The sequence below is a fragment of the Populus alba genome, chromosome 11, assembly GCF_005239225.2.
Source record: "Populus alba chromosome 11, ASM523922v2, whole genome shotgun sequence".
NCBI classification, from domain to species: Eukaryota; Viridiplantae; Streptophyta; class Magnoliopsida; order Malpighiales; family Salicaceae; genus Populus; species Populus alba.
The window spans coordinates 11,937,684-11,951,160 of NC_133294.1; the positions used below are offsets into that span (position 1 = coordinate 11,937,684).

Genomic DNA, 13,477 nt, shown 5'->3' on the forward strand with positions numbered 1-13,477 from the left:
CAAATAATTCTTCTAAGTTTTGCCCAATTGGTTTTCAAACTTATTTTTCCTTTAATTATGTTCAATAGGTCAATTAAGCCTATTAGTAGTTTAATTAAGTCCTTAAAGTTAATTAATTCTTCTAATTTTGGTCAAATTAGGATTTCAACCTTGAACTTCCTTTCCATTAAGTCTATCCTTAACCCATTTTATGAAAATATCCTAATCTGGTTATTATTCTGGTATTTTGATATGTTGTGGCTCAAAAGTTTATCTCCTCAACATATTTTAGGATTTAAGATTTTTTTATTTTTTTGGATTTAAAATATGTAATTTTTATACAACAATTTTAAGGGATCTAAAATTGGATTATTACAGAGAGCAAAAGTCTATGTGTTGTTCCTATAATTTTAATACCTAAAAGATATGGTATTTGAAGAATGTGTATTGATTCTAGAGCAATCAATAACATATTATCGCTATATTAGATAACTTGTTTAATGATTAATTATATAGATCTTGTTTGTTTTCTAAAATTGATCTTAAGAGTGGATATCATTATATTATAATGAAAGAATGTGATAAATGAAAAACTATTAAAACTAAATATGGCTTGTATGAGTGGTTAGTCATGCCTTTTAGACTTACTAATGCACCTAGTACTTTTATGAGATTGATGAACCATATACTATGTGCATTCATTGGTAGGTTCATAATTATTTATTTTGATGACAAATTGACTTATAGTAAAGGTTTAAATGAACATATAGATAATTTAAGATAGGTACTTGATGTGCTTAGAAAGAAAATTTTATATGCCAATCTAATGAAGAGTGACTTTTGCATACAAAAAATTAATTTTCTTGGATATGTTGTCAGTGCAAAATGTATTGAGATGTATGAGGCTAATGTTAAGGTTGTGAAGGAGTGGCTTACACCTAAAATGGTAAGAGTTGTTTTAATGTAGGATAAAATACTCGTAGCCTATTTCAATGAAAAAGCTTAATAGTGTAACTCGTAGCCAAGTGGATGGAATTTATTGAGACATTCTTATATGTCATCAAATACAAGTAAGTTAAAGAAAATATAGTTGTAGATGCATTATCATAAAGGTATGTTTTTCTTAATACTTTGAATACTAGACTTTTAGGATTTTAGTATGTAAAAGAGTCATATTTTGATGATATTGATTTCATTAAATTTTATTTCCAATGTGAACTTGCAGCAATTAATGGATTTTTTTTAGGAATGATAGATTTTTATTTAAAGATAAAAGATTATTTTGCCTAATTATGGACTTTAATTTTCTAATAATTGTCATCCATAAACAAATGGTTAAATTGAAGTAGGAAACAAGACTTTAGCTCAATTATTAAGAGTTATCATTCAAAAGAATCTTAAAAATTAGAAAGATTGTTTGTTATTTATTAAATTTATATATAATCATAGTGTGCATTCTAGTACTGATTATTCATCATTTAAGATTGTTTATGGTTTTAATCATTTAACACCATTAGATTTGATTCTTTTACCTATTGATGAAAGGGTTAGTCTTGATGGTAATAAAAAAAAACACAAAGGGTGAAAGACTTACATACAAAGATACGACAACAAATAGGAAAAAAAAAAGAGCAATATGTTTTCAAGGTTAATAGATGATGAAAATTAGTAAGGTTTAAACTAGGAGATTGGGTTTTGGTGCATATGAAGAAAGAAAGTTTTCTTGAGCAAAAAAGATCAAAATTGATGCCTCAAAGAGATGGTCATTTTCAGATCATAGAGAGGATCAATGACAATCCTTATAAGGTGGATTTACAAAGTGAGTATGATTTTAGTGCTACATTTAATATTTCTAGTATCTCTTTATTTGATTTAGGTGATGACTTAAAACAAATCCTTTCAATGAGGGAGAGAATGATACTATCCAAACAACACTAAGAGATCTGTTAAAGGTTCCAGTTGGTTTAGTGATAAGACTTAGGGCTAAAAGGCTTTCAATAGACTTCTTCAAAACATATGTGCTAAGATGGACTTAAAGAAGATATTAATAATGAAGTATATGCCTTAATTAACTTAAGTCATATTCAAGAAGGACTTGTAGGTGGGCTTTCAGACATTAAAAAAAAGATTGAAATAAAAAGATTTTAATTTGCCACTTTTGACCTTTCACTACTGTTTTGGTCATAACTGGAGCTACAGTAGGAATTTGAATATGATTCTAGTTGTATTAGAAATTAGACATCCATAGATTTCTAGTGATATCTTATTAGACTTACAATTCTTTCTAGTATAAATACTCTTTCCAGAGACTTTTTTTTTTTTTTAAAAAAAAAAAAGACTGTTTTTTCTAATAAAAAAATTGAGTGATTCAAATACTAATTTCTTGATTGAACTTCCAAACTCTTTTAAAGATCGATCAACTTCGTTGTGATTTTATACTACTCGTTCGCTTCTCTTTATTGATGTAGGGTGAGATTGATCATTACATATAACTTTAGTTCTTCAATACAAGTACTTATCAATGATCAAGTTTCAAATCGTTCAAATATTATTTTAGCATATCTTGGGAGGTGTCCACATCACAACCAACTCAATATTAAAGGATAAAATAAAAAAAATATATATCAATTAAAAAAAAGTAGCATAAAAAAACAAATCAGTTCAACCAGGGCTAACATATAAACCAAACATTAAAGAAGATTCCAAAGCCTAACTTTCAACAGACTAATGTTGAAAATAGAAATTGAGAAATAAAAACAAATCCATAAGACTGGTATATAACTCAAAAGAAAGAAAATAAAATAAAATATGAAGCATAATTTCTAAAACAACCTAATACTGAAAGATAAAATTGAAAAAAAAAATAATGAGTTATTGTAGGGTGGAATAAAAAAACAAAAAAAAAATATTATTTCAATAAATAATATTTTATGAGTGTGATTACAATGATTTAACCACATCTTCTAGTGTTCTGTTAATGTCATGATGATTTAAAAACTATCGTGAAAGTCAATGTTTGGCCACCGGATATAGTGAAGTGCATCTATATGAACAACACGTGTCATCTATTTTTTATTATTAAATAATATTTTATATATGCTAAAATGCCAAATTGCCCTTGATCTAACTCAATAATGAAAAAAATATAAGAAAAAGACCAAAAAACCTTGGACGCAAGTTAAAGATAAGTTGAATTCAAGGGCAATGTAGTCATTTTATTATACTATCAAAAGGGTAAATTTTAAATAGTCCATGAATACCCATTTAATTTATTTTGCTTTAAATGGTAAGTTAGTCATTTCTCTATGAAAAAAAAAAAAACCATCCACTAACCTGCCTAATTTTTTTTTTGTTGAGAAGGGCAAAAATCATAATTTTACTATTTTAATTCACAATGCCAATAAGTCTAGAGGTATAATAAAAATTGCTATAGTAAATCATCTACCCCTTTTTAATTTCTTTAATATTAGTTAGTATAAAAATTAAACCTGCCATTAATGTATAATGCAAAATGTTGTAGCTATTATCATTTGAAGTTACAATCTTTTACACTTGAAAAACAATCTTAAGAGATAATGCTTTATTGTTTTTTAGAGGACATGGGATAAGATGGAGATTAAAAAATTAATGTGTTCTTTTGTTGATCAATATTGGCTATTGATTTTTTTAAAATAATGTTTTTATTAGTGGATTTAATTAAAAGCTATTAAAAAGTAAAAAATATTAAATCTTAAAAAAAATAAAAACAAAACAGAGGAAAAGAAGAGAGAATAAAAGATAAAGTTTTTATTAAAATAACGCAGCTATAACACGTGTAAATAAACCCACCAAATGAAAGTTCTTATTGTGATGAATTGATAAGCATCAAAATTGAATTATTTCATTGCCAGAATAGTAAGAGATGTTTTTATTGATTTTTTAGAACTAAAATGTTCAAATTAAATCTTTGTATTGATCAATTGTTTTTTAGCTTATATTTTTGTTTAGGATGTTTAAGGTTTTTTAAGATGTATTTTTTTGTGTGGTGTAAAACAAAAACAAAACCACAAATTTTAGTGTTATATGTTGCAGCTTGTCGAAATCTAACATACGCCTAAAATCTGAAGAGCTTTGAAAGGGATAATGTTTGATGATGCCTCATCTATATATAATAGGGTTTTTTTTTTTATTAAGATTAAGCAAGCTTGAATTCGAGCTTAGATGCATCTAAACAGAGCCTAGCTTTTGTGCTCGACCCTTATTGTGGGGGACATCTCAAAGTGTTATATGTAAAAAGGGTAAAATAAAAGAAAATAAGTTGTCATTTAGTTTTAAATTAACTATTAATTCTAACTAATTTTTCATAGATTCTAAGTAAGGAGTTAGTTATATTAAAGAAAAGAATGAAAATCACCGTAAAGTATGCTATCTAAACTAAACTACTTTATATTTGTTTTTAATGTAAATATGTCTATTATAGATATACTATGAGTTTGTCTAAATTAATAAATGAGTGTTTATTTATTGAAGGTAAAAAAAATATATTTAAAATCTAAGATAATGATTTGAAATTTAGACCTAACAATAGAGTCTAATTTCACTTTTTAAATACCAACGCGAGATCTAAAAGAAAGGTAAACAACAAATCGGGTTTTGGCTCATATTCTTTTTATTATGCAATTTGTATTTTTATTTTAAAAAAATTAACTTCACAAGAATAAAACTCTTTAAAGAAATTTACCATACTTGGATAATTCTACAATGAAAACAAAATCTTATATTTTCTTTTGAAAAACTAAAAAGTTTTAACCTCTAATGAACAAAACCCTTTTTAAGAATTAGAATTATACAACTCACATGTTAATTTTTGATTAAAGAGAAAATAAAATTTTATTTATATATATTTTTAGAGAAAAAATTTTATATTTATTATTATTTTTTGACGACAAAACTCAACTTTAAAAAAAAAAAATTATTTTTTAAGGATTATAATATTCTCAAGTCCATTATAACCAATCAACATTATGCAATGAAGTCTACATAATTGTCATTAAAACACCAGTCTCAATATAATACTAAAATATAAACGAAGGAATATCGTTAACTTATTACAAATAATTCAACATAACCCAATTAATATATGCAAATATAATCTTGTGCAAAATCATATACAAATCATAAATTAATCAAAGTAAAATAAATAACAACATACAAGCAAATACATATTCACAAATAAAAAATCAACACATGTTATAAATTATTCTAAAATAAATAAATTATATATTGGAGTTCAAAATCAATCTTTTGCAGGCTGGAGTTGGTTGGAACTGGACTGGAACTACTAGAACAAAGGAGAATAATAGCAACGAGTGAGATGCACGCGTGGACAGGTGAGCTGGACTGTGGGGGTGTCGTTGCACGTAAATCTTACTTCTTCTTCTTCTTCTTCTTCTCTTGCTTTCCTAATACCACTTTCAAATTAGAGCACAACTCTACCAATGCAATCGTTAAAGCACAATAGTACCAATCCGGTTGAAGCTTATGTTTCTCCTTCGTCTTCTTGAAATTTCAATAATATTTATTTCATTGATTTGAATTAATTCTTTTTTTCACCAATCCTCTATTTTGCAATAGTTAATATTTTTCCATAGTTCATGAGTTGTATAAGTTATCGTTTTTAATATTTAGTATGTGTTTGACTTTATGTTTACAGTTTGAAAACATAAATTTTTCTAAAAAACTACAAATTATAAATTTTATTAATTTTCACTTCCTAATGCATATCTAGAATTTGACAATTATTTTTCGATACTTGTGGGAAATTAGCTTCAGATACAAGTTTTTATAAATTTTGTTTTTGGGGGGCAATCCGATATGATTTTATTAAGCACTGAGAAAAGAAATAACGTTGTTTAGGATGGAGGGTTGAACAGTTTCTGGAAGCTCTTCCATGAATTCAGGCTCAACATCTGAAGGTCGAGTCAAGTCGGGCATACAATGAGCAGCGGCATTGCTATTTCTTCAGACATGCACACGAGAGAAGCTCTGAAACTGATAGGTAACATCCTCTGTAATGACATACAGGTAGCTGTCATCTACCGTTTTGGTTCCAAGGATTGCGACATGCAATCTGTCTTCAATAATAACATTATGAAAGACTAGAATCGACTGCAGCTGTCCTACAAGACTGTGACTTCTATTATGATGACCCCCAAACCTCCACCTCGTTGCTATGCATCCATATTTTAAGTACATTTGTTTTATGTTTTGCAAGGAAAGTAGGATTTAATCTAGAAAAAACTTCAAACCATGCAGCGCAAAAGTTTTCTGACCAAATTTCTCAAGTTTTTACCTTTTCTTGTCACTTTTCCTGCGCAACATATCTTCCGCTTTACAATATTATAACTCTATTTCCCCTTAAAACTGGGCATGCCTTTGCTCAATTTTATAAATTGCTGCACTGCTAGTAGATCCGCGCCCCAAACCCAAGCCAGGATTTGATGGTATCATGACATCCTGATAGTCAGATGATATACACCCCCTCCTCCCCACATCCCGGAAAATGAAAAATATAATCGAACCAACAGCTGTCTTTGTGAGCATGAGAAAGTAAGGTTAGTTGATCGGATGTGAATGGAGAATGAGAGAGAGAGTGGGAGAATATGATACTGAAACAACAAGGACTGCTGCGACCGTCTCCATTACAAAGCAAATCTAAGACAAAGTGAAAGACGCAGAAGGGCAAGCACATGAGAGATACACAAACAAGGATGTGCAATTTTAGTTTCTAAGCCACAATCCAAAGTACAATTAATACGATTAAAGATTATAATGGGAAAAGAAACAAGGCAATCGAGAAAATGTAAGACGGGGGTCCTACTCTTCTTACCCATCTCTAGAAGAATTTTTCTTGTGCTTTGCATGCCTTTCCTTAGCCTTGTCAATCTTGGCACTTCCGTTATTCTGGTTGCTAACAGACCCTTCTTGAGCACTACACATCTGAGACTTCATCTTAAATCCAAGTTTTTTAGACACATTTCCCCAAGTGCTAGAACCCTTGGTGCCACTCAATTTCTCAATCTCATGTCTCATGCTTGAACACTCCTTCTCAAGCTCAGAAACCCGCATTCTCATGTTATCCATTCCCACCTTCAAAACTTGGTTCTCTCTGACAGCTGTTGTCCAGCCACACTCAGTAGACCCAGCAAGGCCACTTCTCAACTGTCTTGATCCATCAAGATTATCAGAAACCAGAAAGCAGCCAGCAATGGAAGTCCTCAGCTGAAGCTGCTCGAAGAAGAGGACTTGGACTATTATTCTTAGGGGAAGCCTCTCATTCTGTGCAGCATGAGTACAAGCTTCCAAGGAGAGCTTTTGGCAATCAATCAACCTGCAGAGCTGTTCTCTGTCAGACTCTGCCAACCATGGGTGTGACTGCAAGTTTGACCAAAACAACAAAAATCAGCGAGCTTAAATGGGCAAGTTAATATTTTTAATCATTTTTTCTTTTTCTTTAATTAAGATTTGTCCCCAATAATTTCTTCCTTCATTGTTTTTTCATTATCTTGAAATCTCAAAACCCATTTACCAAAATTACCTCTTAACTTGAATATTGCAATGAAATGTTTAAGTTGTTGAGTAGTGTTTATAATTTTATGATATAAACCCCCATTTAAATTATGAAAGAGTAGCAAAATTTTCAATCAAAAACCCTGAAAACGAGAGAGGTTTTAAGAATTTCTATTGTTACATGAAGTAAAGGAAAAGAGAATAAAGGAAATATTTAAAAGGAAACGAAAGGCTAGAACTGTTAAGAAAAAAAGGCTGAAGGTTGTTTTTAGCATTCCAGAGAATCTATTGTGTCTAATGCACATGAAAATTTGGAGTGGAGAGTTAAAAGAGAGCCACCTAATGAAAATAGGAAATTATTGTCTGCTACAGTGAAAAGATGCTGACTTTAATTAATACCTTTACAAGTAAAAAAAAAAAAAAACAATGGTGGCAGGATGTTTGAGTTGGAATAGAATATAACAAAAAAAAAAAAAAGGAAAAGGAAAAGAAAATATGACATGGCTATAACGCAACAAGCTCTAGAAAAAAACGCAAAGGGAATAACAGATTCTACTTGGTCCATGTTTAGTCACTTCCTGGCTTAACATGCGAGACATTCAATTTAATTTTGTTTTATGTTAAAATGAACCATTAGAAAGTTGCAAGAAATGATATAAGCTACCCATTTTCCAGATTTGTGCGATACTGAGGTGTACCTTAAGATAAATGTCGATTGCACGGTAAAGACCATCATCCAAGGGCCTCGCATACTCAGGAACAGCAGCAGCAAGAGCTTGAAACTTGGGGAGCTTCAAATTAACATCAGGGGCAACCTCTACAAGGTATCCATCAATCAGCTTGGCTACCGTTGTGATTGGTGTCAATGATGGTGATCCAATCAACTGCCCGTCATCAACTGAACAGGGAGAAGATCCACCTGTAATTTGGTCCATGGCAAGGAAGTGCTCAAGAATTCGCTGCACACAGTCAAAATTGTAAAGGGTCTCCGTGGAATAAGAGAAATTGGGCATCAAAAGATCTTCAAGTGTTGCTTGATCAAGTTGCATCCCAATTCTCTTTTCCAAGTTTGCCAAACAGGAGGGGTTTGCTTTTAGAATCATGGCTGTCCGGAGAAGACCAAACAAAAACTTGGTTGGAACTAGACCCTTTTGCACTGGAAGTAAATGATCAATCTCTTCCAGTAAAACCTTCTGCTCTTCTGGCAGAGCCCCCGAAGTCACAGCCATCAAACGGGAGGTAGATTCATTGGCACCTTGATGCCGATTCAGCCCAGGTAGGTACTTTTTTGCATAGAGGGCAATGGATCCAGCAAGAATCTCCAGTCTGATTCCATGAGATTCCATGGTGCAAATCAACCTCTTATACAGTGGTAAACTTAAAGTCGATACATCCTCGTACCACCAATCTGAACTTGAATGTTTTGGTCTAGCTCCTGTGCTTATCCCATTCCACATGACACTTCCGCCAGGGCTCTGCATGGGTCCATGCTCCATCATTGGCCAACCAAAGAGATTTGGGTCAGTACAAGCCTTTGTGGTTAGTGACTCAATGCACCTCTTGGTAACATGATGTTCTTCAGCACATGGAATATCATCACATGTTTGCAGTGTCTTTAGAGAGTCTTTCCAATTACGAAGGACAACTTGATTTAAAAATGTCTCGGTCTGTGTATTTAGATTTCCCTCCCCATATTCCTCAGTCATTTCAAGTTGTTCAGAAGCATAACGCAGATACACAACATTTGAGGCTGTAAGTTCAAGTTTCACACCATAGCAGAACTTGGCCACGAGCTCAAATGTTTTGGCACCACCAGGAATTTTAGGGAGACATATGACACATTTTTTATCTCCTTCTGACACTTCTGCAATCAACCTTTCCATAACTCCACTTCTAGAGAGCAAAGGAAACTGCATTAAGTAGTAATATCAAGGTGTAAGAATTGATAAATGGTGAATAGCTTTTTAAAATAAACACTACTAACAAAAGCTGGATTTGGTAAGAGTGACTAAACTATAGAGAAGGACAATACTCTAATTTCAATTGACATGGAAAGCAGAATATAGGTTTATGTAGAATTGGTGCTAGTCATTTTTTCCCCATAAATTGTCCATCATATATGGGTTTTTTTTTTTTGAAAAAAAAACAATATGCTATTTTCTAACAGGTAAAGCAACTTATACATTATCAATTAAATTTCATTCAGAATATCCAAGTAGAGCTTGTATAAACTAGAGAAGGTAAATAGTAGAACACTACCTTGTGAAGATGGAAGGACATCTCCTCAACTTCAACAACAATATCACTGGGAAGCCCAGTTGTGCAGAACCTGTATTCATTCCATATCAGACTGAAGGTTAATGAGGGGTATCATACGAAATATGAGAGTCAGTTGCACAAAATAGAGATATCAGTACGTCAATGGTTAGTGAAAAGGAACAAGGATATGGTCTCTTTTTACAAAAAACAGGAGTCTCTCCTCATAAATGAAATGATACCACAACACAGAGATTTAAATGTATGTTTTGGGTTCCTCTGCTTCTTTTCACATTCATGGCGACATGCAATATATTACAAAACAATCCTATGTGATCAGTGCTTTATAATGTCATGATTAGAGAGCAGACATTGTCAACAAAGGCAGTGCCATACACCACAGCCCCATAATCACTAGAGCCAGAATGAGATAACTCGGTGGTTTTGGCTAATATACTTTGGCAGGTATAGCATCCATTTTTAAGCTGCCTGAAGAAGATCTCAAACATTTGTTCATCTTCCATATAGCAAATAAATGCAGTTCATTGTGACAACTGACAATTTCATAAGCACAAGCAAAATGCTGTAAGGTTATTCTTGTAATTACCATCCCTAATGATCCTGTACAATTAAGATTACTGTTAGAAACATTTCTTCCAACATTTAAATTCCAACATGTTTTAGCAGGAGGCATTGGTACACAATGCCTTGTAATTCCGTTAATAATAATAGATACCAAAAGGAGCAAGCATTCCATGTACAGGAGTGGAATCCATCATTAATATGATATGCCTACAATTTCTCTCCCAAGGTTATTAAACCTATAATTAAGGTGCAGTAGGTTTAAATCCCAACTGCAACCTACATATCCATTAGCTAAAGTACTTAATGGGTCACGTATTTTGTGCATAATGCATTACATGAACGTGCACATAGAAAGAAAACCCACATCAGAAAAGTGGGATCTACCAATAGTTTTTATTATAATGAGCAAGGTGCAGGTTAGGATGAAAACATGCACCTGATAAACTAATTATCTCTTCAAATAATCAAGTTAAACAACTAATAAGGAAGCTGACACTGTGTGGATGGGCTCAAGGAGTGTTGTTCCTTTCTCCTTTATTATCTATATTCAGTATGGCTATGGTTTTCTCCTCTTTCTTGTGAATGTATGAAATTTCTTTTGGAGAAACTGGATGATGAGCAGATGGAGATATTGCTTATGTTGGCCTGGTCTCTATGGAAATCTCGGAATGGTTTGATATTCGAACATAAAGCTCGAACCCCTCCTATGGTGATTCAGGTTGCCTCCAAGCTGCTGATGGACTATAAATTGGAGAATGCTAGTCCTGCTGGAGGAATTATTGGTCAGAGGCATGTTGAATTAGTACGTTGGAAATGACCAACCCTGGATGTCCTCGAAATTAATACAGATACAGCAGTTTGTTCAGAAGGAGCTGGTTTAGGAGTTATCATCAGGAATAGCAACGGAGGTTTTATGCAAACAGTCATGAATTTTGCGAGAATGGCCAGTGCTTCTGATATTGCAGAGGACCTAGCTTCATGATATGGCCTCTTGGAGCTGGACAGCCAGTTGGTTGTTAGAGCTATTAATATGGAAAGTCAGCTTTTGAATTATCTGGGGTCTATAACAGCAGACATCAAGGACTTATCCTCCTCCCTTTTTTCATTTCTTGTAAAAGGGATCCCAATATGGGCGCGCAGGTGCCGTAGTATGTTAGCAGTAGCTCATGGTAGTGAACAGGTGTTAATGAGGATTATCCTCCTGATATTTCTACTATTGTATGCACTGATCTTGAGTTTTCTTCTCCATAAAAGCTTAAGTTTGATTCTCAAAGAAAAAAAGGATGCTGACACTGAAGGAAGCTATCATAGAGAAACTGGAATTGACCACCAGGGATTTAGACACGAGAGCAAGAATGTTGGTACTCTGTTAGCAGGTCCATCAACCCCAATCAACTCTGTGCTTCTTCAACAAACCAATGGCTAAAAATCAAAGACAATTCACCTTACCTCAACGCACCCAAGCCGAACGAGTTTAGTGGTAACAACAGCGCATACACTGACTGGACAAGACTCAAAGCAACTTAACTATACAAATCTCAACTAAAAATTTTATTACAAGGAAAAAAGAAGAAAGAAAGAGGCAAGGCACAAAGGAAAGCAAATTGGTAGATCTTAGCTTGTATAGATGTCGTTGAGCTAATGCAGAATTTACTTTGACGATAAAAGGAGAAAAATAACGAGTTGGGCAAGAAATAAAGATCGTAGAAGAAACTAAACTAGAAGACGAGGGAGTGTTACATACCAGGCTTGCCCTTGTCTTTGAAAGGCATCACTTTTGGATCCCAGTTTCATGCAAGCCATTGCTTCAGAAGGGAAGCAAACAAATCTTCCTAAAAAGCAATCTCGCAATGCAGGTTAGCTTATTCAAGACTTAAAATCCCTCTTGAATTCCTTCAGCCAGACCACAAATGAAGCTACTTGTCTGAAATGCCAGCCAAATCTACAGGAACATCGAGCAAACTAACATTGAATAGAATGTCTTGCCCAGACCCTGAACCCATCAAAAAACCACTCCAATAACAGATACCTGCCACCAAACAAAACACAAATCTTAAGTCCTAAATCCCAATCCAAGCCCACGCAGTTTCCCTTAATCAGACACTGTAATATCTTTAGGTCAGTAAAAAGAACAGACAGCAGTTTTAGGTCAACCCTTCCATTTTGCTGTGCTAACGAAATAAAAATACTAGTTAGTACTTAGTAGAGAATATTTTGGGAATGCGGCACAGCTTGTTTTTTTTAAGAGTGTTTCTGTTTAAAAATATATTAAAATAATATATTTTTTACTTTTTAAAATTTATTTTTAATGCCACCAAACTAATCCAAAGATTTTAAATAAATTTTAATTTAAAATTAAAAATAAATAAATAAAAATACTGCCATGCCAATCAAGTTCTTCGTTTATATACCCAGCAAATAATAACAAGAGATTCCAACGAGCAAGAACAAGTACTAATGTGCTGACGAGCCGGTGGAGCCGGTGGGTGCACTGATGAGTCCTCATTAATTAATCTAGTCTATTCAAAGACATCATGATATATCCAGAATTAAATAAATTACTTGAAGAAATTATCACTATGCCAATGGCACCAATACATGTTCTTCTCCACCTGTGGGCCATATAGCCTCAAACACAATCATTGCACTTCGAGAACTGGCTGGTTACATGTCTGTTTAACATTATAATATGATTTGAAGAAGAATTATAAACTATAACTTGCAATGATAGAATTCATATAAAATTGGGGAGCCTGTCTGAAGAACTATAATTAAAACAAAACAAGAATTCAACCATGTTTTATTATACTCCTTAAGAGTAAGATCAGAATATTTATTTCGTTATGAAATAGAAAAGAGCGTGGTAGTGTTTATTAAGTATTCTTTAACAGGTGTTCCGAACCAGACATCATCATCATTAGCACAGGGAAGATTCAACTTATTGCAGGTTGACCATAATGGTTCGGGTGGGTGATTTTATGTTTAATTTAACGACAATGGACATTTGAGGTTACAGCTATCTGCTTCGTCCAGCTAGGCCATGTGCATGCGTTTCTTCTTTCCATGCAATAATTAAAAAAAGAAAGAAAGAAGAAGAAGCAATGCTTGT

At 32.8% G+C, this 13,477-nt stretch overlaps 1 protein-coding gene across 1 annotated transcript; it reads right to left on the reverse strand.

Annotated features, from left to right (window-relative positions):
• Positions 1-6,627: 6,627 nt before the first annotated feature.
• Positions 6,628-12,696, reverse strand: LOC118035359 (BTB/POZ domain-containing protein At1g30440). The gene is made up of 5 exons (XM_035040899.2): positions 12,113-12,696; positions 9,787-9,856; positions 8,226-9,437; positions 6,848-7,392; positions 6,628-6,672 (listed from the first exon to the last, which is right to left on the reverse strand). The coding sequence occupies exons 1-5, from the start codon at positions 12,169-12,171 to the stop codon at positions 6,660-6,662; spliced, it is 1,899 nt and encodes a 632-aa protein (XP_034896790.1). The 5' UTR covers positions 12,172-12,696; the 3' UTR covers positions 6,628-6,659.
• Positions 12,697-13,477: the final 781 nt, after the last annotated feature.

Coding starts and splice junctions, on each gene's coding strand:
- LOC118035359 (XM_035040899.2), bottom strand. CDS start 12,171: ATGGCTTGCATGAAACTGGGATCCAAAAGTGATGCCTTTCAAAGACAA. Junction 9,438..9,786: donor TGTCCTTCCATCTTCACAAG/GTAGTGTTCTAC, acceptor TACTTAATGCAG/TTTCCTTTGCTCTCTAGAAG. Junction 7,393..8,225: donor CAATCGACATTTATCTTAAG/GTACACCTCAGT, acceptor TCAAACTTGCAG/TCACACCCATGGTTGGCAGA.